The sequence below is a fragment of the Hypanus sabinus genome, chromosome 7 (genome assembly GCF_030144855.1).
Source record: "Hypanus sabinus isolate sHypSab1 chromosome 7, sHypSab1.hap1, whole genome shotgun sequence".
Lineage (NCBI taxonomy): Eukaryota > Metazoa > Chordata > Chondrichthyes > Myliobatiformes > Dasyatidae > Hypanus > Hypanus sabinus.
In genome coordinates this window covers 147932651-147958393 of record NC_082712.1, presented here as the reverse complement: position 1 = coordinate 147958393, position 25743 = coordinate 147932651, and the positions used below count along the sequence as shown (strand labels likewise).

Sequence of the window (25743 nt, the reverse complement as noted above, 5' to 3'; positions counted from 1 at the left end):
GCTAATGCTTTCATATGCCAGTACTGCATTGACAACTGCTGATGCTGGAAGTCATGTTGCTGGGCACCGGTATTTCTGGGGACAGCAGCAAAGATGTCTTCCTTTCACAGGGAGTGATTGTGAGCTGGGACTATTTCACTTACAGCTGGTCATGGTAAGTAAGTGGAGCTGGGCATTTTGTATTTGGATTTCTATAATTGCAGACATGATTGCAGCATGTTATGTTGCCTCTCTCTGGCACCGTGGTTCAGAATATCACTGAGCAAATGCAGAGTATTTTGCAGGGGGAGACCAAATACCCAGAGACAGTGATCCAGAGTAGCAGCAATGACAAAGATAGATACCGGCTCTGGTCCTGCGGAAACAGCAGACAAAGATTGGAAGGGGTGGGGGGAAAGGCAAGTAAGAGTCAGATTGTGTTTAATGGTTTACATCTAGATGCAGGATTAACGCTAAAGCTGGACAGAAGGTTTTAAGTTGGATTATACCAGTTCTGCCCGAAGCAGACCAGAAACAGTTACTTAATGTTAATTCCATCTGAGCACCGAGAGGAACTCATGCCAGAGTTTCAAGGAGTCCCAAAGAGAAGGGTTAGACATCCAAATCAGGAGTCCCTGGTTGACAAGGGTTCTTCTGGGGCATTAGCTCCCAGGGGAGGATAGACCATTGATGACTACCCGTCTCCAACTTCCAAAGCTGATGGTCTGGTTGGAGTTCATCAATGGTTCTGCAATCCTTTACATCCACTGTACAGGGGATTGGCCTGTTCAGCTTCACCAGAGCCCTGCTGGCCAGCCTAGCCCATTTCCACGTCCCACAACAGGGCCATAGGATTGGACTTTGACAGGCAGTGGACAAGGATAAGATGGTTCAAAAAGGGGGAACTTATCAAGAAGGGTCCTGATGAAGGATTTCAGTCCAAAACGTCAACTGTACTTTTTTCCATAGATGCTGCCTGGCCTGATGCAGCATTCTGTGTGCGTTGCTCAAAGTTATCCATTGCCGGGGCTTAAGAGGACAGAAAACCTAAAATAATATAGAAATTAATGAAGCAATGAGAGCGGGTGGGGGGGGGGGGGGGAATAGCAGAAAAGAAAATACCAACAAGGGAAAATCTGCAGATAGAAAATTACCAGATGTGCGCAAGGGGTAAGATCCCAGTGACACAGGTTTGACCTGCACCTTGGATGCCAGTTTGCAGGTGATTTTGTGTGGTTCTGCTGGATGCTCCACCTTCATCCCAATTCCCAGAGACCTGTGTTAGTTGTCTGATAGTAGATAGATGGCAAAAGAATTAAAGGGGGAAGGTATGTGTGAGAGAGAGAGGAGAGAGAGCGAGAGAGCATGTGGGTGTTAGAGACAAGAAACTGCAGGAAAATGAGATTGGCAGCATAGCGGTGAGAGCAAATATCATTTGGGCTGAATGGTTTAAAGTCAGTGAGACCAAATGTACAACAGGATGCAAGACAGTTTCTCACAAATAATGGCCGAACATGAGCTACCTAGAAACTCTACTGCTGAAATTTTCTTCTTTACAGCAAAACTAGCCTCTGGAGTGTTGCTACCTCTTTGCAGTAACTAGAGGAAGGGTTTATTTGTACTGTGGCCTTGTTTCCTCTTGCCAAACTAGAACACACGGTTATTTGTATTACACGATTCTTCCACTTACCAAATTCAAGAAATTGGTGCTCTAATCTTGGCCCAGCAAATCACCAGTTTTAGAACAGTGGTGATGTTGTTAGCGTAGCACTGCGCACTTGCTGAAGGCAGTTATGAATGTTAAGTAACAGCATCTGTGTATGTGAAATACCATTTGAAGCAACTTCCATTGTAAATAACTACATTTTTCTGTTTTGCTCAACCCCGAAGTTGGTAGTGCAAGGTCACAGGAAGTCGGCATGCAAGTGCCCTGCTTGTTTGTTTTGCTCGCTCACTCAAATAAAAGATGTACTTAATTAGAGGGAATGCTTTGTGCTGTTAAATTTCATGGATATTGGAGCTGACTTCACAGAAACAAAAATGTGAGGTTAGTCAGCATCTGGAAGGAGCAATCCATGTTTATACAGCTGTTTTATCATCGCACACTGAAATAGCAAGAATTTGCATTTCAGTGCCACACACGCATCCTAAAGCAGGTGTAGCCATTGAACCGCTCTGAAGTGTGGTTCCCAGAAAGAGCAAATAACAAAAACAGCAGTTTTTAAAAAGCCATTTGGTTGACTTCAGATTGCTGCCTTGTACAGAAGGAGAACTCCGTGCCCTGGGGCTACACCAGATGAGAAAACTGATCTGTTGATGGCCTATCCGGTTGTCAACAGGATTGCTGAGACCTCTGCCGAGAAAGCGGAACCACCCCACTGCTCCTTGACCACCACAATGTAGAATATTTTCCCCAGTCACTCATTTCTTTCCGATTTTCTTTCACTTTGCCTCACCTGTCACTGTCCCCCCCACCCCACCCCTCACACCACCACCACCACACCTCACTTTCCCAGGTGGTGGATACATTAAGAAGGGCAGTTGCCACTGCTGCTGAGCTGCCTTAAGATGTCAAAGTTCAAAGTATATTTATTATCAGCGTATGTATACATTATACAACCTTGAGATACGTTTCTTTACAGGCAGCCACAAAACAAATAATACCAAAAGAATCCATTTAAATAAAAACAAAGGCCATCAAACACTCAAAGTGCAAGGATTGAGAAAAAAAACTAATCATGCAAACAGTAAAAGCAAGTAAATGGTGTTCGGAACTGAAGTCCATAAAAAGACTCCATCCACTGACCCTCAGTTGAGTGCAGAGCCGAGTAAACGACATGGAGGAAAGGGTTGAACCAGCCCATCCCTCGCATCAGGCCCCGACACCCTGACATTTTCAGCCTGGCCCGGCATTTATTTTGTTATCCAAACGTCGGGTGTGGTTTGCTTCGGTACGCTGTGGGGCCTGGACCAGACCTATCTGATTTGGTCTGGTGCTTAACTTGATCGAAGCACGGGCCCTCCTCACTCTCCAAAGGGAAGTTACAGGCGGTTGTTTGTGATGATCATTTACCAGAACAAGAGTGATGAACAAAGTATTTAGTTGTTTTTCTTTGTTTCATTGGCCACCAGCAAGTATTTGCTGAGGTTCACCAGCGCCATCTTAAACTGGACAATGCTATCCAAAATACGTCCATTTCCAATAAACTGAACCCATGGCCATCCAGTCTACCCGTTCCTGTTTAACGTTGGGCAGAAGGAAGATGTTTAAAATCTGAGATTTTTCAGTAATATTAAAATAGTCAAGTCTAATGAGATACCCTTCACTGGTGCTCTGTGCAACTTTTCCTTTGAGTCACCTTCATTTCATAAATTTGGGGAAGATTAGCCATGTTGATAGCATTTTGCTTTTGATTCCCAGTCTGAGCACATTTGGAAAGTAATTTCCAAGTTCAGGTGTGTAATTGTCATTCAACCATAGATGAATGCCCGTGAAGACAAGGAAACAAAATGGTGTTACTCGGGCCAAGGTACAAAATACAGAACCAACGGTCACACACAGCACAAGGCATATATAGTACAAATAAGGGAGCAATCACGAGTAAGATATCAGTATAATACAGTCACACAAAAATTGTCCAAGATTCTGAGTCCATGAATTTTGCAGGAATCTGTATTTTGCACAATACAGCTTTCACCACCAATTTAACTACAGACTGTATGCCGTATTGGAAATGCAAAATAAAATCCCTAAAATATTCAGAAGTCATTTCCTTAGAAAATAAATCTTAAATTAGCTAAATGGAGATGTATCGTGTAAATATTTTGTAAAATAATTTACACTCTACTAAAAATGTTGGCCTCTCATCTGCTATAAACCTGGATGGGAGCTCCCCCTGCTGGCCGGAATGGATACTGTTGTGCCACTTCAAAACTATTCACTGGTCCTCTCTAGGTGACAAATGCTCGGCATGCTTACAGGCCTTCGGGGGTCTGGGGGATGAAATTACCAGATATTGCCAGGCTGAAGGCATTAACAGCCACCTGGAAACTCTGTTCACAGCCATATTTCTGACTTGCAAACTGTCTGGGTTATTAACGAGTCACAGGAATGAAATCATGTTAAATAAATGAGGGTCTGCGTCCCGACATTCTGCTCCAATTCATTTCAGAACATTAACACCCCACTGGGTGATTCTTATTTTAGTTTGCTCCCTAATCAATTATTTTAAATCTGTGTCTTCAGTCCTTTTCAAACCCCTCAGTTAGGGAAAATGGATGTCTCCTGACTATCTAGACCCCTTATAATTTTAGACCTCAATTATTTCTCTTGTTCCAATGACAAAAACCCTGTGGTTTTAATTTTCCAGTAACATTTTTGTAGATTTCCACATACAATGTCCTGTGCAATAATATCTTTCCTGCAATGTGAATATGGTGCCAAAGCTGTGGCTTAACTAGTGTTCAATACTATCCTACTAGATCTATGCTCTTGTATTGTGCCTCAAAGAAAAGTCTTTTGAAGATATTACTGTATTCTTAAGGATTTGACACTGCAATCCAAGGCCTCTCTGAATTACCACCCTTCTCGATATCCTCACTTTTATTGTGTATGACCTTGCACCTCCTCAAATGTACTTCTCTCAATTCAATTCTACTTGTAATAAGAATCAGGTTTGTCATCATTGTCATATGGCATTTGCTTTCTGGTAGCAAGTACAATGCAAAGATATAAAATTACTATAAATTACAAAATAGTGCTAAAATTTGAATAAATCAGGTTTAATATCAACAGCATATGTTCTGAAATTTGTTAACTTTACGGCAGCAGTACACTGCAATATACAATAAATAAATATAGAGAACAAAAAGGCAGAATTATGTTTAGTTTATATCTGTCTATTAAATAAGTAGTGCAAAAAAATACAAATTAAAAAAGCAGTGAGGTAGTGTTCGTGAGTTCAATGTCCATTTAGAAATCAGATGGGAGAGGGGAAAAAGCTGTTCCTGAATTGCTGAATGTGTGCCATCAGGCTTCTGTACCTCCTTCCCGACGGTAACAAGATGAAGGAGGCATGTCCTGGGTGGTGGGGGTTATTCAATGATGGACTCCGCCTTCCGAAGGCACCGCTGCTCAAAGGTGTCTTGGATACTACAGAATGTCGCACTCATGATGGAGTTTACTTATTTTACAAGTTTTTTACTTCAAACTTGTGCAGTAGCCCCTGCCTCCCCTCCCACCCATTAACAGACAGTGATGCAGCCTGTCAGAATGTCCTCCATGGTACATCTGTAGAAGTTTGAGTGCTTTAGTTAACAAAACAAATCTCCTCAAATTTCTAGTTGAATATAGCTGCTGTCTTGCCTTTTTAGCTACATCAATACGTTGGGACCAGGTTAGGTCCTCAGAGATATTGACACCCAGGAACTTGAAATTGTTCACTCTCTCCACTTCTGATTCCTCTATGAGGATTGGTTTGTGTTCCCTCGTGCTACCCTTTCTGACGTCCCCCATCAGTCCTTTGGTCTTACTGACATTGAGTGCAAGGTTGTTGCTGTGGCACCACTCACTCGACTAACTGGTATATCTTGCTCCTGTACGCCCTTTTGTCACCATCTGGAATTCTGCCAACAATGATTGTATTATCAGCAAGTTTATAGATGGCAATTGAGTTGTTCCTAGCCACAGCCATGGGGATGTAGGGAGAGTAGAGCAGTGGGTAAGCACACATCCCTGTGGAGCATCAGTGTTGATCGTCAGCAAGGTGGGAATGTTGTTTCCAGCCAGCACATATTGTGGTCTTCCTGTTAGGAAGTCAAGGATCCAGTTGCAAAGGGCTAGGTTCTGTACCATTTTGATTAGGACGTTAGGAATAATGCCGTTAAATGCTGAGCAATAGTTGATAAACAGCATCCTGGAGATATGAGGAGGTAGAGTTAATCTTCAAAGTACACTTATGATCAAATATGTATAATATACAGATATGTACATCCTCCCTGATGGTAGTAATGAGAAGAGGGCATTTATTAGGTGGTGAGGGTCCTTGGTGCTGGATGCTACTGCCTTAAGGAACCACCTCGTGATATCCTTGATGGTGGGGAAGTTTGTGCTCTGAATCTCCCTCTTCAACCTCTTGTGATCCTACATATTCAAACTTCCATGCCAGCTGTTAAAATGCTCTCCACTGTACATCTATAGACATTAGTAAGAGTCTTCGATCCCTGATGACGTAGGGCCACTGGTGTGCCTTCTTCCTGTTTGCATCAATGTGTTGGGCCCAGGACAGATCCTCCGAGATGTTGACACCCATTTCACCATTGATCCCTCAGTGAGGACTGGTGCATGTTCTCTTGATTTCCTTCCTGAGCCCCCAGCTGTTGCTGACAAGGAGTACAAGTTTGCTGTTGCAACACCACTAGATTAGCTGATCCATCTCACTCCTGTACAACGCCTCATTTCCACCTGTGTCCTAAAGTCAGGCTTTATTCCCATCTACCATCCACATACCTATTGTCTGTGTTATTTTCCAATTTCTCTGCTCTGCTCCCTATGTTTAATTCTGATTTTAAAAATGTACAATAAAGAAAATCAGGTGCTGACTCTAAATAAAACAGAACTAATTTTTGATCTAATTTGTCACGGTCCCTAGATGTCACACACCTTTAATTTTTTTTACCTATTGCCATGTGTCTTACTGAGATCTGATGACAGTATAAAAACACTGCCCTTATTGACCCTCAGTGAAGTTACATAAGAATGACTTCCCCTTAACAAATCCGTCATAGGAATGTTGACATAGTGAGCGGTTGGAGGAGGTGAGTTTGGGGAAATCCACAAAGGGGAAAGTCAAACATTTCTCAAACCACAACAACAAGTGTAGACAGCACACTGGCTGCTGTTATTTATTTTCCAAAAATATAGTATTTGTTATATTGCAATAGAAGCTTTCCTTTGTCATTCACCCTTTTTCTTTTTACAATATTTTTATTCAGAAGAAAAAACAAGATTTACAGAGTGCAACACATAGATACATCTCAATATAAATTGTGTACATTCATGTATTGTAATAAAATTGATCAAAATGTTATAGCATATCACATAAAGGTATACCACTCTGTAATCAAAAATTTAAAGATAGGTCATATATCATAAAAGAATTTTTTTTATATATTAAAAAGTCAACCCCCTACCAACTACCAAAGAAAAAAGCTGATGGATGATAATGGATAATTAGAAAAAAAACATATTCGCTTAAGAAGAGAAGATAGAAATATACATAAAAGTCTGTGCACTGTTAAACTTTATAAATTGGAAAAGTAATTTAAGAAAGGTCCCCAGATATCGTAAAAAGACTGTTTCGAATTTAAGACTGAGCAGCAGATCTTCTCTAAATTTAAATAAGACATAATATCACGTAGCCATTGAAGATGTGTAGGAGGGGTAGACTCCTTCCATTTAAGCAAGATTGCTCTTCTTGCTAAAAGAGAGATAAAAACTAAAACCTGTAGGTTAGGAGTATTTAAAGTTACATCTTCATTTGCAATAATACCAAACAAGGCAGAAAAGGGATTTGGGTCAAATTGGACCCTAAAAAGTTGTGAGAAGGTATAGAATGCTTCCTACCAAAACTTTTCAATTTTAGGGCAAAACCAAAACATAAGAATTAAAGAGGCATCAGCAGAGTTGCATTTATTACAAAGTGGAGAAACATTCGGATAAAAACTGGACAGCTTCTGTTTAGAAATATAAGCTCTATGAACCACTTTAAATTGTAGAAGAGAATGACGGGCACAGTAAGATGATTTATTAACCCGTTTAAGAATTTTATTCCATCTTTCATCAGAAATCTGACAATTTAGGTCATCTTCCCAAGCTTTTTTTATTTTATCTTAAGTCTTGTCTAGGATCAATCAACTATAGATACCGGTAATAGAATTTCCTGGACAATCTTTTAAATTTAAAACCTTTTGTTACTGGTTCTATTACCAGTATCTATACCTTGTCATTCACTCAACTTAACATTTACCGACAATTTTTATTAGTTGAATATCAGAGAATTTTATTTTCCTATACACTTCATCAGTGGTCGAGTTTGAGAGGTTATTACATAGGCCCCATCTCCTTGGTGCTGGGATGACAGGAGATACACATCTTGCTGCTCTTTTGCAGTGGCAGCACCAAGCTTTCATGTCAGTGTGTCCCTCAGCATGTAGACTGCTCCTCAGGATATACCATTCTCTGCTATTACACTGGAAGTTCAGCAAGCTACGCAGTACGAAGCCCAGCAAATACCGTGCACCCCTTTCCAAATGCACAGTTCACAAGGAGTTAGTGACAGGCTTCTCTGTACTGCTTTCTCCGAGGATTGCCCCCTTGTTGTGGTGGGGAGGTCTGTGAGTTCCTGAGAGAAATGCCCTCCGGAGTTTAGCCCACAGCGATAAGCTCAAGGAGAAGGTTCTGGACAAAGAGTGATCCAGCCAAGACCTCCATGGTGGAGCTGGCAGAAGATGACGACTCATCACAGGTGGCAGTGAACACAGCGGAAGGCTGCAGCAGTATAAGGCCCAATTCAACTTGCACACAGTGCCATTGGACCCAGACCCCAGTCTGCCTGGTCACAAACCTCCCCATGTTAAACAAAGTCATGCACAGGTATTCTCCATTAAGGGACTCCACGCTAACATCTTGGATTCACTCATGTCCACACCGCAATGGAATATCGGGCTCTACAGCCAACGGAGGACCCAGCAATACACAACCCCTTAGGGCAGTGGTTCCCAACCTTTTCTAAGCTCCACCTCCCTAGGAAATGTTTGATTAACGTTCACACCCTTTACAAAAGTAATATCACATTTCAAGATGAAGAAGTCTAATTTCTAATTTTTGAACCACAAATTGAATCACATACAATACTGCAGGTGAACAAATTGAACTTTAAAAATAAAGCTTAATTCAGTGCATAAAATGCAAATATAAACTGAGCAATTAGATCCTAATTTATTCAGAAAAAATTGTAAACAGTAAAATCATCCTAATTGTGAACATAAAATTCAATGACTTCTTTGCTCCTGCTTCTCATTCATGATTTTGTCAAAACGTGGAACTTTCTTGCTGACTGTGATCCGCAGGTCTGCCTGTGGATTCAGGCAATTCCTAGATTTTGTCTTGATTGACAAAAGAGAACTGAATCCAGATTTACACAAGTATGTTTTTGCAAATGGAATGAGGACACGGAGTGCTTTTCCACCAAGTCTTGGGAACATATCCAGTGCTGCACACCAAAACTCCTCCAAAGTCTTGCTTTCAAATTGCATTTCAAGAGCTCGATTTGTCTACAAATCCATAAGATCTTCCTTCAGCTCTTCATCATCTGACATTTTCTCCAAATTGTAGGAATATGGATTCATGATCCATTCTTCTGAAATCTTCAGGTCTCCAGCAGCAGAATATCCATCAAATGATTCTGACAGCATTTCCAAATGAGTCACGATTTCTTCACACACAGTAGGAGTTATGGATCCAGCATCATCAACCATCTCTTCTAGTGAAGGAAAATTTGAGAGACTGCCCCTTTCCATCCTTCGACGCCAAAGGTGTAACTTTTCTTTGAAGGCATTCAACTTTTCACAAGCCTTCAATATGTTTATCCCTTTTCCTTGAAAAGAAACACTCAGGTCATTCATAGGAGTGAAAATGTCAGCTAAGTAAGCCAGCATTTGGGCACATTCCTGGGATTCTATTGCCTCAACCAGATCACATTCACACTCCTCCAGTTGCAGTTCAAAGAAGCGGGTTAAAGCTGGTCCTTGTGACAACCAACGGACAAAGTGTGGAAAAGCAAAACTGAAAGCTCATTTCTCAGATTGTCCAAAGCACGCCCCCTGATCCAGTTGATGATCTTCACACAAGTATCAACGACTTTCTTCAAATTTGGAGGCAATGTTTTTGATGCCAAAGCATGTCGATGAAGAAAACAATGGGTAACTTGCAAGTCTGGAATCTCCTTTTTCATCATTGCAGAAAAGCCAGATTTATTTCCAAGCATTGCAGGTGCCCCATCAGTGCACACAGAACCAATGATTTTGATATCTAAATCATGTTTGGCAAAGACGACTTTCACCAGCTGCATCACATCCTTTGCAGTTGTGTTTGTTTTCAGATCTTTACATAACAGGAAATCTTCCTTCACAGCACCATCATTGACATACCTCACTAATATGATGAGTTGACTACAACTGGAGACATCAGTTGACTCATCCAACTGAATGGAGATTTTAAGAGGACTAGCTCTGACATCTGAGATGACTTGGTCCAAAATATCTTCACTCTAATCACTGATTGGTTTGTGAGTGACATTATTTGATAGGGGCACCTGTTCAAATTTTTTTCTTGCTTCTTTGCCCAGGATAATTGTTGCCATTTCCAGTGCACATAGCTTGATGAGATCTTCTGCAATTGTATGGGGCTTCTTGGATTTGGCCACTTTATATGCCACTTGGTATGAAGCAAGAAGTAGTGGTTTATCAACAGAAACAAAATCTAATTTTGGAAGAGTTCCTTGTGAATCAAAATGAGCTCTTTTGATTTTCAATGACCCAACATCATGTCCTTCAACATCAGCTCCGCCATGCTTGTTCTTGAAGTGCTCTTGAAGCTTGGATGGCTTCAGATTTGAGTTAGAAAACACAACGCTACAAAGAATGCACTGGGTTTTTTGCAAGCCATCATTTCCTATTGTGCAAGTGAAACCAAAGCACACATCCAGAACAAGGGGTCACAGTTTAAGGATAATGGGGAAGCCTTTTAGGACCGAGATGAGGAAAAACTTCTTCACACAGAGAGTGGTGAATCTATGGAATTCTCTGCCACAGGAAACAGTTGAGGCCGGTTCATTGGCTATATTTAAGAGGAAGTTAGATATGGCCCTTGTGGCTAAAGGGATCGGGAGTATGGAGAAAAAGCAGGTACAGGGTTCTGAGTTGGATGATCAGCCATGATCATACTGAATGGCGGTGCAGGCTCGAAGGGCCGAATGGCCTACTCCTGCACCTACTTTCTATGTTTCTATAGTCATCATTCCATTTCCCTCTGTTTGGCATAATAAAGGGTTAAGGAAGGGAAAAATATAAGCTAATATAAGAAAAACTATCTGACTAAGTCAGGGATGACCGCTTTACTCAACCAGACACACCTATAGCAAAGTATCACGAGAAATACGCTTTCGAATAGTATATTATGATATTATCTGCAGTTAAGCCAAGATTAAACGTCAGGTGGAAATGCTATGGGAACACAACGCGAATTATTAGGCTACTCTCTATTGAATTTACACACCTATTTCCGATGATTACTGGAAATATGAACTCCCATCACACGATTCAAAGTCCTCGGTGCTAAACCATGATACCTCCTCAACTAGCATAATTCAAAATTATCAACGATTCAAGAAAAAACCTTTTAAGAGAAAAAAAACCTTTGAAATTCAAAAACTTCTTTAATGCATTGAGACAAATACGAATGAATGACTTCAGCCGCTTTTTATCAAAATGCGGCTTTTTAAAATTTTATAATTGAATAATTTACCTACTGTCTGCGTGTTTGGTTTTAATGCGAAGTCGTTACTTGATGGTTGATTGGGGATATTTAAAGATTTTGGCATTATGAGATGATTTTTAACTCTGAAATGTAACCTTCTAGCTAACAATGATGAGACTCCTCGACTCTGAGGTGTAACTTCCCAGGTAACACTAATGAGAATCCTCAACGCTGACTCGGGCAACGGGAGACTGGAGTGAGTTTCCATCTCTCTCGACTCGGGCAGGGGAGACTGGAGTGTGCTTGGGACAAACGTTACTACCACTTCTCAAGGCACATTGGCAGCTGGCTGAGTGATGACTTGTGACTCGTCACTCAAGGACACAAGCCACTCTGTCGCACCCCCTGTGGGTGCGGGCACCCCAGGTTGGGAACCCCTGCCTTAGGGGAACACCTTGCCTAACTGACACACACAAAATGCTGGTGTCTCGGCCCGAAATGTTGACAGTGTTTCTCCCTACAGATGCTGCCTGGCCTGCTGTGTTCCACCAGCATTTTGTGTGTGTTGTTGTTTGAATTTCCAGCATCTGCAGATTTCCTCGTGTTTCATCTTACCCAACTGATTGACTTCACAACCACCTTGTAATGCAGCCGTCTAGTGTGGAGTAATGGAATTACAGTCTCTACTGGCCAACTGATCTTGGCTTATTTCACAGTTCAAAGTAAATTTATTATCAAAATACATGCAAGTCATCATGTACTACTCTGAGATTCATTGTTTGTTGGCATGCACAGAAACAAAAAGATAATAATAACAAATAAGGAATAAGTATTGAGAACATGAGATGAAGGCTCTATGAAAGCGAGTCCATGTGTTGTAGACACAGCTTATTGATGGTGTGAGTGAAGTTGTCCTCCTCTAGTTCAAGAGCCTGATGGTTGAGGGGTAATAACAGTTCCTGAACCTGGTGGTGTTGGTCGTGAGGCTCCTGTACCTCCTTCCTGATGGCAGCAGCCAGAGGAGAGCATGGCCGGGATGGTGGGTGTCCGTAATGATGGATGCTGCTTTCCTGCGACAGCGCTCCATGTAGATGTGCTCAATGGTGGGAGGTTTCACCTGTGATGGACTGGGCCCTATCCAGTTCCTTTTGTACGATTTTCCATTCAAGGGTTTTGGTGTTTCCATACCAGTGTGTGGTGCAACTAGTCAATACACACTCCACCACGCATCTTTAGAAACTTGTTAAAGTTTTAGTTGACATGCTGAATTAGAGGTGTTGTACCAAGTAGATTTAACAGTCCATACTCTTGAAATGAATTAACTCCCAAAAGCAATGGGAGAATGTAAAACACAAAATCAAAAGGTATATTTCACCACAGTTCAGCTCAGTGTTCATTATCTGTAGGCTGCCCAGATTCAGAAATCACCCAAACAAAACTCGCCCAGAACCAGAACACATCTTCAAACCTGAATTAGAATCCAAATCTACAATCCATGTCAATTAAACATCCCATTGTCACTCACCATCCACCAACAGCTTTGATGGGGTGAGAGAGAGAGAGACCTTCCCTCGGGAGCAGCGAGAGATCACCACACACAGACACCTTCTCCGGCTGGAAGACAGCACTGAAGACTCACTTGCCCCTCTGCAACTGCCCTGAAGATTTCAATCTTCCTTGGTGCTTTAATCGCTGAGGTCAGAGAGAGATGGAGTCGATCTTGGGCCCGCGCCCCATCTCTTGGCCTCCTGGCCTTCATGCACACGCTTGGGAACACGCTCAGAGACTGCAAAGTGCTAGATCGCCACATCGGCCCGAAATCACAGTGCCAGAGATAACAGGTTCCAATAGTTCCAATAGCAGAACCATAACTGAAATGAAAAGAAGATGTGAAAGGAATGGCTTTGTAAACCGTCTTGAGGATATCGCCTTTGGTAGTATTGTTCACTGGAACCATCTTTTGAATACGGATTACTTCTTCTAACACCTCAGACGGTGAAACATGATTGTAGCCACTCTTATGTGTCCATTTAACCACCCAGTAAAACTCCAAAACCTGACCCCTTCTGCACTCTGGAGATGCTGGGCGGGCAGATTTTTCAGATTACTGAATTTTCTGTTAATACCTAACGTACTTCATATAGTTTGTGTTATGCAGTGGTATAATAAATTTTCCAGTATACCGGTTGAGTAATAAAGGGAGCTGGAAATAGAACTTGGTGAGTTTTGGCTTGTGTTTCCCATTTAACACCCATGTTCGACATCAGCAATGGCTACTCACCCCATTTGCAATCAGGATCCCCGACGGTGATCTAATGAGTAAGCCAGATACCAGATTATTGGAGCTTTACTCATTACAGTAGTTCACTCACTCGAGCTGAATATGATGTTCTCTGAAAGGGATGTCTATTGTTGTATCCTCAGGCAGCTGTAGAGGCCAATCTGGTAATGTTAGAATGAAGAACGCCTGTTGAAACATAGCCATCTAGCTCACTGTCTTTAACAGACTGGAGTCAGGGTCCAGTAACATGGAATGCAAGATAACTGGGGCCCCTTCACCGGTGCAGCCGTCCTCCGCCTTCCTCCTCTTCTCTGCCATTGTGATGTGTCGTCATCTTCGTCCAGCCCCACCATTGAGGTCTTGGTTGAACTGCTTTTGTCTGGAGCCCTCCCCTTACCTTACTGCCATGGGTGGTCTTACCAAGAGCTAAGCAACAGATGGCTGAACTCCAGGTGGCATCACTCTTGGAGTCTCAGGACTCGCAAGGCTCTCCACCACAATAAGATGATGATCATTGGAGAAATTTTACTGTATACCACTTTAAGTATTATTGACTTCATCACTGTCAATTGTACTTTTTTTCTGAAACACACTCAGTACTGGATAGCTATCAGAAGCCCTATCTCATTTCCCATCCTTGAGTCTCAACTCTTAGCTTTCCTTCCACTACCTCGGCTGATTAGTCTAGTCCAAGGATGTTTGGACCAAAGGCATAATTTTCCCAGTGTATCACTGAATGACTTCAAGGGGTTATCAACACTATTTTGTACAGATGCTAACATAAATTCAATTGTTTATTTACAGAGAGCCAGTGGATGAGGTTCTGCAGATTCCACCTTCGTTGTTAACATGTGGAGGTTGTCAGCAGAATATTGGCGATCGTTATTTCCTGAAGGCCATTGATCAGTATTGGCACGAAGACTGTCTGAGCTGTGACCTGTGTGGCTGCAGACTAGGAGAAGTGGGTAGGAGACTGTACTACAAACTCGGTAGAAAGCTCTGCCGCAGAGATTATCTCAGGTATTACAGCTTTCTTGAATCTTAATATAAATAAGCTGCAATATCAAAAGCCAAGGGACTTCTCCATAAAAAAACAGAAGTGCAAAACCTTTGTGGTTCTCAAAGGCCAAAAACAGTGCCAGTACTTCCCAATGTTGAATGATTGTAGTGCATCGATCAGAGGTGCAATAATAGTGTTTGCTTGTGATCTGATCTAGATTTCGTGCTTTTCATTGGTAAGCTTTTTTAGTCTCATTAAGAGCAAACTGAGGAAGCATATTTCAAGATGAAGCTAGACACAAAGTCATTACTGTTTTCAGTTATTAGTTAGAGAACACTATACAATACTATGGCTTGTCTTATCAGAATTGGACGGTATAATTCCAATTGATATCTTTTATGCTGCTGCAGGATAACCAAAGCATGCCCTCAAAGTATTAAGGCTCTGATTGACTTTGTTTCTTTTGCAAATCTTATTTTGCCTCTGTTTATTATATTGATTAAAAATAACAGACACAGAGGCAAATTAAGATTGACACAAGCAGCAAGCCACAGTGACAAAGTCTTCCTGCACTATGCTTCCCTGTTGTAAGCCTTGTTGGGCTGACTGGTAATTATGGTTTACAGCCTTTGGTAAACTTAAATTAAACTATCAATCACCCTTCAATTAGTTCAGTCCTTTCCAATACACTGTTAGAGATCACACAATTTTTTTCTCTCTTCCCAAAAGTCTCAGTAGAAAATTAAGCAATTAAATAAAAGAGCGATGCTCACACCAGTTTACAAGCTCAATCATTGTAGCTGGAGACTTGTGATCAACAGAAACGGCAGAAGCAGTGCTATGCATGCTGTTATTCTATTTGTCAAAGGTGGTTGAAGGTTTAAACTGTAGCCTAGAGTATTGTAAACCAGATGTTTCCAGTGATGTTGACACGGAGCATGAAATAGTATTCAGATACTTAAACAGGTGTGAGTAAGGATATTGAGTATTAACAGCCCACCTGACGGGAAAATAATTGTCCGAAGGATGGAAAGGTGGAACACACCACAACAGAGTAATGGAAAAGCAAATCCTTACTGAGTTTAAAAACTAGAAATGTGGATGGGGAGCTGGCCAGTAACACTTCAGCAATTGAGGACAGGTTTGAGGTGAATGGTCTCCGCCTCTGCTGTCAGTCTCTCTGATTACATATTGTTGCTCCAGACAGCAGGAGATGAACAATCCAGTCCAATCATGCGCGCACCAGAAAACCATATAGAAAAATGTCCACCCTTGATATTAAGACCATAAGAGAAAGGAGCAGAAGTAGGCCATTAGGCCCGTTGAGTCTGCTTCACCATTCAATCATGGGCTGATTCAATTCTTCCAGTCATCCCCACTCCCCTGCCTTCTCCCCAGACCCTTTGATGCCCTGGCTAATCAAGAACCTATCTATCTCTGCCTTAAATGTACCCAATGACTTGGCCTCCACAGCCGCTCGAGGCAACAAATTCCATAGGTTTACCACCCTCTGACTGAAGCAATTTCTCTGCTTCTAAATGGACGTCCTTCAAGCCTGAAGCTGTGCCCTCTTGTCCTAGGCTCCACAGCCATGGGATACAACTTTGCCATATCTAATCTGTTCAGGACTTTTAATATTGTCAGAGTAATATTTAAACAGGTACAGATCAATCATCCATCAAACCTATTCCACCATTGAGTGCCTCTACGCCATTTACAGTACCTGGTAGTGTTTCTTTACACTGTAACGACTGATCTGAATTGAATTATCAATATAGTTCTCTTGTTAAAACTTCTCATGATGGTGAAACTGAGAATTGGTGTGACAATCACTGGAAGTTACATAGAGGTATATTTAAGCTAGTTGATGAGATGTGAAGAATATGCATTACTTTGTCCCAGGTGGTTTTGTAGCTTCCTTGTAATTCTAACCAGTCAGGTAAAATTACCACTAAACATGCCTTCTATATAGTGGAGAAGCTTTACAGACATGGACACTGATCCAGACCTCAAAATATACCAATGAAGTGTCCCTGTCCGAAATGTCAACCACTTATACCTCTCCATAGATGTTGCTTGACCTGCTGAGTTCCTCCAACATTTGTGTGTGTTACCCAGGATTTTCAGCATTTTCAGAATCCTTGTGTTCATAGCACTGGGTTGCTCCATGGGGTTGGTGCAATTGAGTTTCCGATTTGTGCTAATCTTCATGATGTTACATAGAAACATAGAAAACTTACAGCACAATACAGGCCTTCGGCCCACAATGCTGTGCTGAACATGTATTTACTTTAGAAATTATCTCGGATTACCCATAGCCCTCTATTTTTCTTAGCTCCATGAACCTATTCAGGAGCCTCTTAAAATACCCTATTATATCTACCTCCTCCACCATTGCCAGCAGCCCATTCCACACACTCACCACTCTCTGCATAAAAAACTTACCCCTGACGTCTCCTCTGTACCTACTTCCAGGCACCTTAAAACTACCCTTTCACGTTAGCCATTTCAGCCCTGGGGAAAAGCCTCTGACTATCCACATGATCAATGTCTCTCATCATCTTGTACACCCCTATCACGTCATTTCTCATCTTCCACTGCTCTAAGGAGAAAAGGCCAAGTTCACTCAACCTATTCTTGTAAGGCATGCTCCCTCATCCTGGGAACATCTTTGTAAATCTCCTCTGCACCCTTTCTTTCTACATCCTTCCTGTAGTGAGGGGACCAGAACGGAACACAGTACTCCAAGTGGGGTCTGACCAGGGCCCTATATAGCTGTAACATTACCTCTCAGCTCTTGAACTCAGTCCCACGGTTGATGAAGGCCAATACCCCATACGCCTTTCTAACCACAAAGTCAAACTGCCCAGCAGCTTTGAGTGTCCTGTGGACTCGGACCCCAAGATCCCACTGATCCTCCGCATTGCCAAGAGTCTTACCATTAATACTATATTCTGCGATCATATTTGACCTACCAAAATGAACCACCTCACACTTACGTGGGTTAAACTCCATCTGCCTGATCTGTCGATCATGGTGGGAACAACAGGAAGCGGTAAAGCCATTAAATGGTTGTTTTCTTTTCCAGGTCAATGCTCAGACATTAAAATTCCTTTCCCTTTATCACTCCAAGCAACAATATTGTTCAGCATTGTTCCTTGTGGGAAAGGACTACCTTTATTGTGAGAACATTCTGAATGGAACTGGATTTTACAATGTTTTTACACTAACTTTCCTTGGCCTTCTGACTGGAGTAAGACAATCTCTTATTCAAACGCACTAAAGAAAAAGAAAGCTGCACTAGAAAACAATTTTATCCAAATCACTCTTGATAATGCTACTTGTAACTCCTGCATCCCTTCTAACTGGCTTTTTCAATTCAATGACCCTTAATTCCAGAACCTTTAATGTTGATTGATCAATGCTCGAATGAAAGCTTCACTGAGATTTATGGAAGTTTCCCACACTATCCATTACCCCCCTCAAGGAATTATTGACAAGCAGGTATTCCTTTCTGGGAAATGCATCTTCTTTAAGATATTGATCATTTTATCTTTTAGTTGACAGAACGTTATCTACCACATTTGAATTGACCCACATTTACCTGGACGTACATAGAACATGACAGCACAGTACAGATTCTTCAGCCCATGATCTTGTGCTAACTTCTTCATCTATTCCAAGATCAACCGAACCATTTCCTCCTACACAGTCCTCTGTTTTTGTCCCCCTATCCATCCATGTGCCTTCCTGAGAGTTTCTGAAATGCCCCTAATGTTTCTGCCCCTCTACCACCATCCCCTGGATGAATTCTCTTTTTGTAAGTAGGCAGTGTACCGGCTGTCCTTCAGCCCAGAGCTAACACAGTTCTTAACTACAAGAGTTTTTACAGATGCTAGAAATCCAGAATAAAACACACAAAATGCTGGAGGATCTCAACAGGTCAGGCAACATCTATGAACAGTCAAAGCCTCCGACCAAGACCTGATGAAAGGCTTCTTACTGAAACATCAGCTGTTCATTTCTCCAAAAGATGCTGTCTGACCTGCTGAGTTATTCCAAAATTCTAATGTAGCACTTCTAGGGTCTCAGAAACTGCTTCCTTCACTTCTAACGTGTGTAGACCTTAAATTTTGCAATCATATTGAAACCATTACATATTCTGAAAGAGTAATCTCAGGTTTTTTTCCCTTTGATCTAAATCTATGATGTCTAAATTGTGAGACATCTAATGAGGTATTGCTTCAAAACCTCCTATTTTGTCATCTTACCATGCTGGAGATGTGGCCTGGAGTTTTGGAAAGGAATCCTTTAGTGCCATGACTCCTCTGATAGATAAACCCTAAGCAAGACAATCAGCTGTCTGTGGTTTGAGAGAAATGAAAATTCCTGTAAATTATTCTGTTCACTTTTCCAAATATATACATACTGTAGCCAGATCCAATGTCTATTCTTCATTAATTAGGAGTAGAATTAGGAGAGAACCTACTATGATTCTTTAACCCTGCGGTACTGGAGGGAGGGGGTTTGGAGTTTGATGTTCTAGCTGCTGTTTTTGGGTGGGCGATCTGTTGGTTATTGTGCAAGGGAGGGATTGGGGTGTGCGAGCTTTTGTTTCTTTACACACCGGGGAGGAGGTTGATGTCTTTCCTTTCAACAGCTGCCATGGTTTCTCTGTATTTTGTGGCTATCTGGAGAAGACAAATTTCAGATGTACCATATTCTGCATACATAGTTTGATAACAAAGTGAACCTTTCAGTCTTTTATTCTTTGATCAGTTGGTATACATTTCATAGAGTAAGGGATTAAATTGTATTCTTTACCATTCTTTTCTGCTTTAATCTTACTTCTTCTCTCTCCTTCCCTAGGTTATTTGGCCAAGATGGACTTTGTTCTGCCTGTGACAAGCGAATCCGAGCCTATGAAATGACAATGCGAGTAAAGGACAAGGTTTACCACCTGGAGTGTTTTAAATGTGCTGCTTGTCAAAAGCATTTCTGTGTGGGAGACAGATACCTGCTCATCAACACAGACATCGTCTGTGAACAGGATATTTATGAATGGACTAAACTCAATGGAATGATCTAGAATCCTGAAATGCTGAGTTTTGTAAGCACTGTGTATATGTGAATTTATGCTTTTGTAAGAGACTGTAAATGTTAAGAACTTGTACAGATATTTTATTAATACAAGCTGTGAATGTACACATGATTTACTGTGAGCAATTAACTTTTACAGCTTTATTAAAAAGAGTGAAAATTAAAATCTTAGCTGTCTAAAAATATGCTATGTAATTAAATTTAAACATTCCTTAGCTTGAGTTTTGATAGAATTATGTGTGCGGTTTGGAACTAATCTTCAACAGCAAACATGGATACAATGTTTGAAAACTCAATGAGAATTGAGTATTTCCTCCTGTTTAATAGCCAGCATACAATGTGCTTTCACAGTGGAACAGAGATCAATATGGTCAAGGAGACACCTCCACCCAACCCTTCCCCCTGCCATCAGCCACAACACCCTCTCCTCATCATCAAAGTAGGCTGGTTATCACAGTTGCATGTCAATTAATGGAACCAAACAAGCATCTTTTTTGATCCCATTAACTGACTTTCAAGCTATCCCACCTCGCTTCCCCCCTCCACCTGTTTATTCTGGCATCGTCCCCTGTCCTTTCCAAGAATCTTGGCCCAAGATGTCGACTATTTATTCATTTCCATTGATTCTGACTGACATTCTGAGTTCCTCCAGCAATAAATGTGAGTTGGTTTGGATTTCCAGCATCTACAGAATTCCTGGCATTTAAGTTTCTTGGGTAGCAGTATGCAGCAGCTTCAGTAATGAGCTTATTTCACTGTAAGCTTCAGAATAGTGATTCTTACTGTTGATTTCAGTGTTTTTGCAATTAGTGTAGGGCACTGAAAATCCTGTGATACTATTTAAAGATCTCTGGAATTCTTAAACAGAGCCAGTTCCCGTTGATAACCTGCGACACTTTCAGCTAACCAACCTGTCCTGATTGTGTCAGATATGGTCAACCCTAGAATGAGAGCAGGGAATGTTAGGGGTGGCTAAGTGTAATCTGTAAGGAGAGGGCCAAGATCTGCATTCTGGTTCCATGATCTTTCATGCTATTCACTGGCCTCCAGCATCTTCACCATTTCTCTCTCTAAAGCAGGGGTTCCCAACCTGGGGTGCCCGCACCCCCAGGGGGTGCGACAGAGTGGCTTGTGTCCTTGAGTGAAGAGTCACAAGTCATCACTCAGCCAGCTGCCAGTGTGCCTTGAGAAGTGGTAGTAACGTTTGTCCCAAGCACACTCCAGTCTCCCCTGCCCGAGTCGAGACAGATGGAAACTCACTCCAGTCTCCCCTGCCCGAGTCGAGACAGATGGAAACTCACTCCAGTCTCCCCTGCCCGAGTCGAGACAGATGGAAACTCACTCCAGTCTCCCGCTGCCCGAGTCGAGAGAGACGTAAACTCACTCCAGTCTCCCGCTGCCCGAGTCAAGACAGATGGAAACTCACTCCAGTCTCCTGCTGGCCGAGTCAGTGTTGAGGATTCTCATTAGTGTTACCTGGGAAGTTACACCTCAGAGTCGAGGAGTCTCATCATTGTTAGCTAGAAGGTTACATCTCAGAGTTAAAAATCATCTCATAATGCCAAAATCTTTAAATATCCCCAATCAACCATCAAGTAACGACTTTGCATTAAAACCAAACCCGCAGACAGTAGGTAAATTATTCAATTATAAAATTTTAAAAAGCCGCATTTTGATAAAAAGCGGCTGAAGTCATTCATTCGTATTTGTCTCAATGCATTAAAGAAGTTTTTGAATTTCAAAGGTTTTTTTCTACAATCGTTGATAATTTTGAATTATGTTATTTGAGGAGGTATCATGGTTTAGCACCGAGGACTTTGAATCATGTGATGGGAGTTCATATCTCCAGTAATCATAGGAAATAGGTGTGTAAATTCAATACAGAGTAGCCTAATAATTCGCGTTGCGTCCCCATAGCATTTCCACCTGACGTTTTATCTTGGCTTAACTGCAGATAATATTGTAATATTTGAAAGCATGTTTCTCGTGATACTTTGCTATAGGTGTGTCTGGTTGAGTAAAGTGGTCATCCCTGACTTAGATAGTTTTTCTCATATTAGCTCATATTTTTCCCTTCATTAACCCTTCATCATGTTGAAAAGAAGGAAATGCAGTGATGACTATGTGTGCTTTGGTTTCACTTGCACAACAGAAAATAATGGCTTGCAAAAATCCCAGTGCATTCTTTGTAGCGTTGTGTTTTCCAACTCAAATCTGAAGCCATCCAAGCTTCAAGAGCACTTCAAGAACAAGCATGGTGGAGCTGATGTTGAAGGACATGATGTTGGGTCATTGAAAATCAAAAGAGCTTATTTTGATTCACAAGGAGCTCTTCCAAAATTAGGTTTTGTTTCTGTTGAAAAACCACTACTTGCTTCATACCAAGTGGCATATAAAGTGGCCAAATCCAAGAAGCCCCATACAATTGTGGAAGATCTCATCAAGCCATGTGCACTGGAAATGGCAACAATTATCCTGGGCAAAGAAGCAAGAAAAAAATTTGAACGGGTGCCCCTATCAAATAATGTCATTCACAACTGAATCAGTGATTTGAGTGAAGATATTTTGGACCAAGTCATCTCAGATGTCAGAGCTAGTCCTCTTAAAATCTCTATTCAGTTGGAAGAGTCAACTGATGTCTCCAGTTGTAGTCAACTCATCATATTAGTCAGGTATGTCAATGATGGTGCTGTGAAGGAAGATTTCCTGTTATGTAAAGATCTGAAAACAAACACAACTGCAAAGGATGTGATGCAGCTGGTGAAAGATGTCTTTGCCAAACATGATTTAGATATCAAAATCATTGGTTCTGTGTGCACCTGCAATGCTTGGAAATAAATCTGGCTTTTCTGCAATGATGAAAAAGGAGATTCCAGACTTGCAAGTTACCCATTGTTTTCTTCATCGGCATGCTTTGGCATCAAGAACATTGCCTCCAAATTTGAGGAAAGTCGTTGATACTTGTGTGAAGATCATCAACTGGATCAGGGAGCGTGCTTTGGACAATCTGAGAAATGAGCATTCAGTTTTGCTTTTCCACACTTTGTCCGTTGGTTGTCACAAGGACAACCTTTAACCCGCTTCTTTGAACTGCAGGAAGAAATCAAAATTTTTCTGGAGTAGCGTGAATGTGATCTGGTTGAGGCAATGGAATCCCAGGAATGTGCCCAAATGCTAGCTTACTTAGCTGACATTTTCACTCCTATGAATGACCTGCATGTTTCTTTTCAAGGAAAAGGGATAAACATATTGAAGGCTTGTGAAAAGTTGAATGCCTTCAAAGAAAAGTTACACCTTTGGCGTCGAAGGATGGAAAGGGGCAGTCTGTCAAATTTTCCTTCACTAGAAGAGATGGTTGATGATGCTGGATCCATAACTCCTACTGTGTGTGAAGAAATTGTGGCTCATTTGGAAATGCTGTCAGAATCATTTGATGGATATTCTGCTGCTGTACACCTGAAGATTTCAGAAGAATGGATCATGAATCCATATTCCTACAATTTGGAGAAAATGTCAGATGATGAAGAGCTGAAGGAAGATCTTATGGATTTGTGGACAAATCGAGCTCTTGAAATGCAATTTGAAAGCAAGACTTTGGAGGAGTTTTGGTGTGCAGCACTGGATATGTTCCCAAGTCTTGGTGGAAAAGCACTCCGTGTCCTCATTCCATTTGCAACAACATATTATGGAAAAAGAAGCAGAACTAATGTTTCAGGTCAAAGATCCTTCATCAGGACTGGGAAAGATAGAAAAAAAGTTATTTATTTATTTATTAGGTTTTTTTTTATACATTTTCTACGTCGCTACAGATAAAAAAACCCAGATCAAAATGAAGAACATTAATACAGTGCAAAAATAAACATAGAATAATAATATGGTACAAAAAAAGATAATTGAGAAAGCACCCAAATTGAAGACATGTAAAATTAGTATCCTCCCCAAGCCCTGCAACAAAAGAAAAGAACTCCAGACCAACCACAACACAATATAGAGAATGTAAATCAGGACATTCAAACCCCCAAAACTGTAAATACATTTAGCAACAGAAGATATTAATGCCTACTACCAAAAAAAAAGGAGCTGAAAGCAAGGGACTGGGAAAAAACCCTTAGTTAAGAGGAAGGTTATGAAAGTACTCAATAAAAGGTCCCCAGACTTATGGAACTTTATATCCGAATTAAGAACCGAATAATGAATTTTTTCAAGGTCGAAACAGGACATAATATCGTTAAGCCATTGAGCATGCGTGGGCGGGGCAACATCTCTCCATCTAAAGAGGATTAAACGTCTAGCCAGGAGAGAAGCAAAAGATAATATTCGACACTTAGTCGAACTCAAACGTAAATCTGTCTCACCCAAAAAACCGAACAAAGCAATTAAAGGGTTAGGTTCTAGGTGGTGATTCAGAATATATGATAACGTTATGAAGTCATCTTTCCAAAATTTCTCCAAGCTAGGACAAAACCAGTACATATGAATGAGAGAGGCCTCGCCCCTTTTGCATTTATCACAAAGAGGACTAATATTAGGGTAAAATCGAGATAATTTAGATTTAGACATATGGGCTCTATGAACAATCTTAAACTGTAAAAGGCAATGGCGAGCACAAAGAGAGGTTGAGTTAACCGATTTGAGAATCGAGTCCCAAGTCTCATCAGATAAGGAGGTACTTAAATCATGCTCCCATGCCATTTTAATTTTATCCACAGGGGCACGTTGTAAGGCTGCTAATTTATCACAAATAAATGATATTAAGCCTTTACCTAGTGGATTAAAAGAAAGAAATAAATCCATAACATTTTTCTCAGGCATTTCAGGGAAGTTAGGAATTAAAGGATTAATAAAGTGTCTAATTTGGAGATATCTAAAAAAACGAGCATTGGGCAGATTGAACTTAGCAGAGAGCTGTTGAAAAGATGCGAAGCGATAATCAATAAAAAGATCTTCAAAATGACTAATGCCCTTCCTATACCAATCATGGAATGCTGAATCATACGTAGTAGGTAAAAAAAGGTGATTATGTAAGATAGGGCTAGAAAAGGAAAAACCATGGAAACCATAGAATTTCCTAAACTGAGCCCATATACGCAAAGTGTGTCTAACAAGAGGATTAACTATTAATTTAGACAAACTACTAGGGAGTACAGAACCAAGAAGTGCAGAGATAGATAAATCTTTAGTGGAACTCAACTCCATTGCCACCCAATTAGGGCACTCGGTTGGCCATGGAAAAAAGACCAAAAGGTAGCACAACGTATATTGGCTGCCCAATAATATAAACGAAAGTTAGGTAAAGCCATGCCACCCTCTTTTTTAGATTTTTGGAGATAAACTTTATTAATTCTAGAGTGCTTATTCTTCCACAGATATGACAAATTAATAGAGTCTAAGGAATCAAAAAAAGACAGGAATAAAAATTGGGATTGATTGAAATAAATATAAAAGTTTAGGGAGAACATACATTTTAACAACATTAATACGACCTACCAAAGACATAGATAGAGGTGACCATTGTAACAGACTCTGCTTTATAGTATATGAAAGATTGACAAAATTTTCACGAAAAAGATCTTTAAATTTCCTTGTGACTGTAATCCCAAGATAAGTAAATTGATTATGAACTACTTTAAAAGGGAGATCACGGAATGTTAATTCTAGTGCTTCTTTATTAATTGGGAACAATTCACTCTTATGCAAATTAAGTTTATAGCCAGAGATCTGGCTAAACTGATCAAGAAGTGAAAACATTGGAGGTAAGGATGTAGACGGATTTGAAAGAAAAAGTAATAAGTCATCAGCATAAAGAGAAACTTTATGCTCAACGCCCCCTCTCCAAATCCCAGTCAA

At 40.9% G+C, this 25743-nt stretch overlaps 1 protein-coding gene across 1 annotated transcript in view; it reads left to right on the top strand.

Moving 5' to 3' along the window:
• Positions 1-21545, top strand: part of lmo2 (LIM domain only 2 (rhombotin-like 1)) — a 32850-nt gene extending 11305 nt beyond the window's left edge. Inside the window, exons 2-3 of the mRNA XM_059975945.1 lie at positions 14601-14816; positions 19666-21545. Coding sequence (XP_059831928.1) covers positions 14601-14816; positions 19666-19885 — 436 coding nt within the window. The 3' untranslated portion in view covers positions 19886-21545. The remainder of the gene's footprint in view (positions 1-14600; positions 14817-19665) is intronic.
• The last annotated feature ends 4198 nt before the right edge of the window (positions 21546-25743 follow it).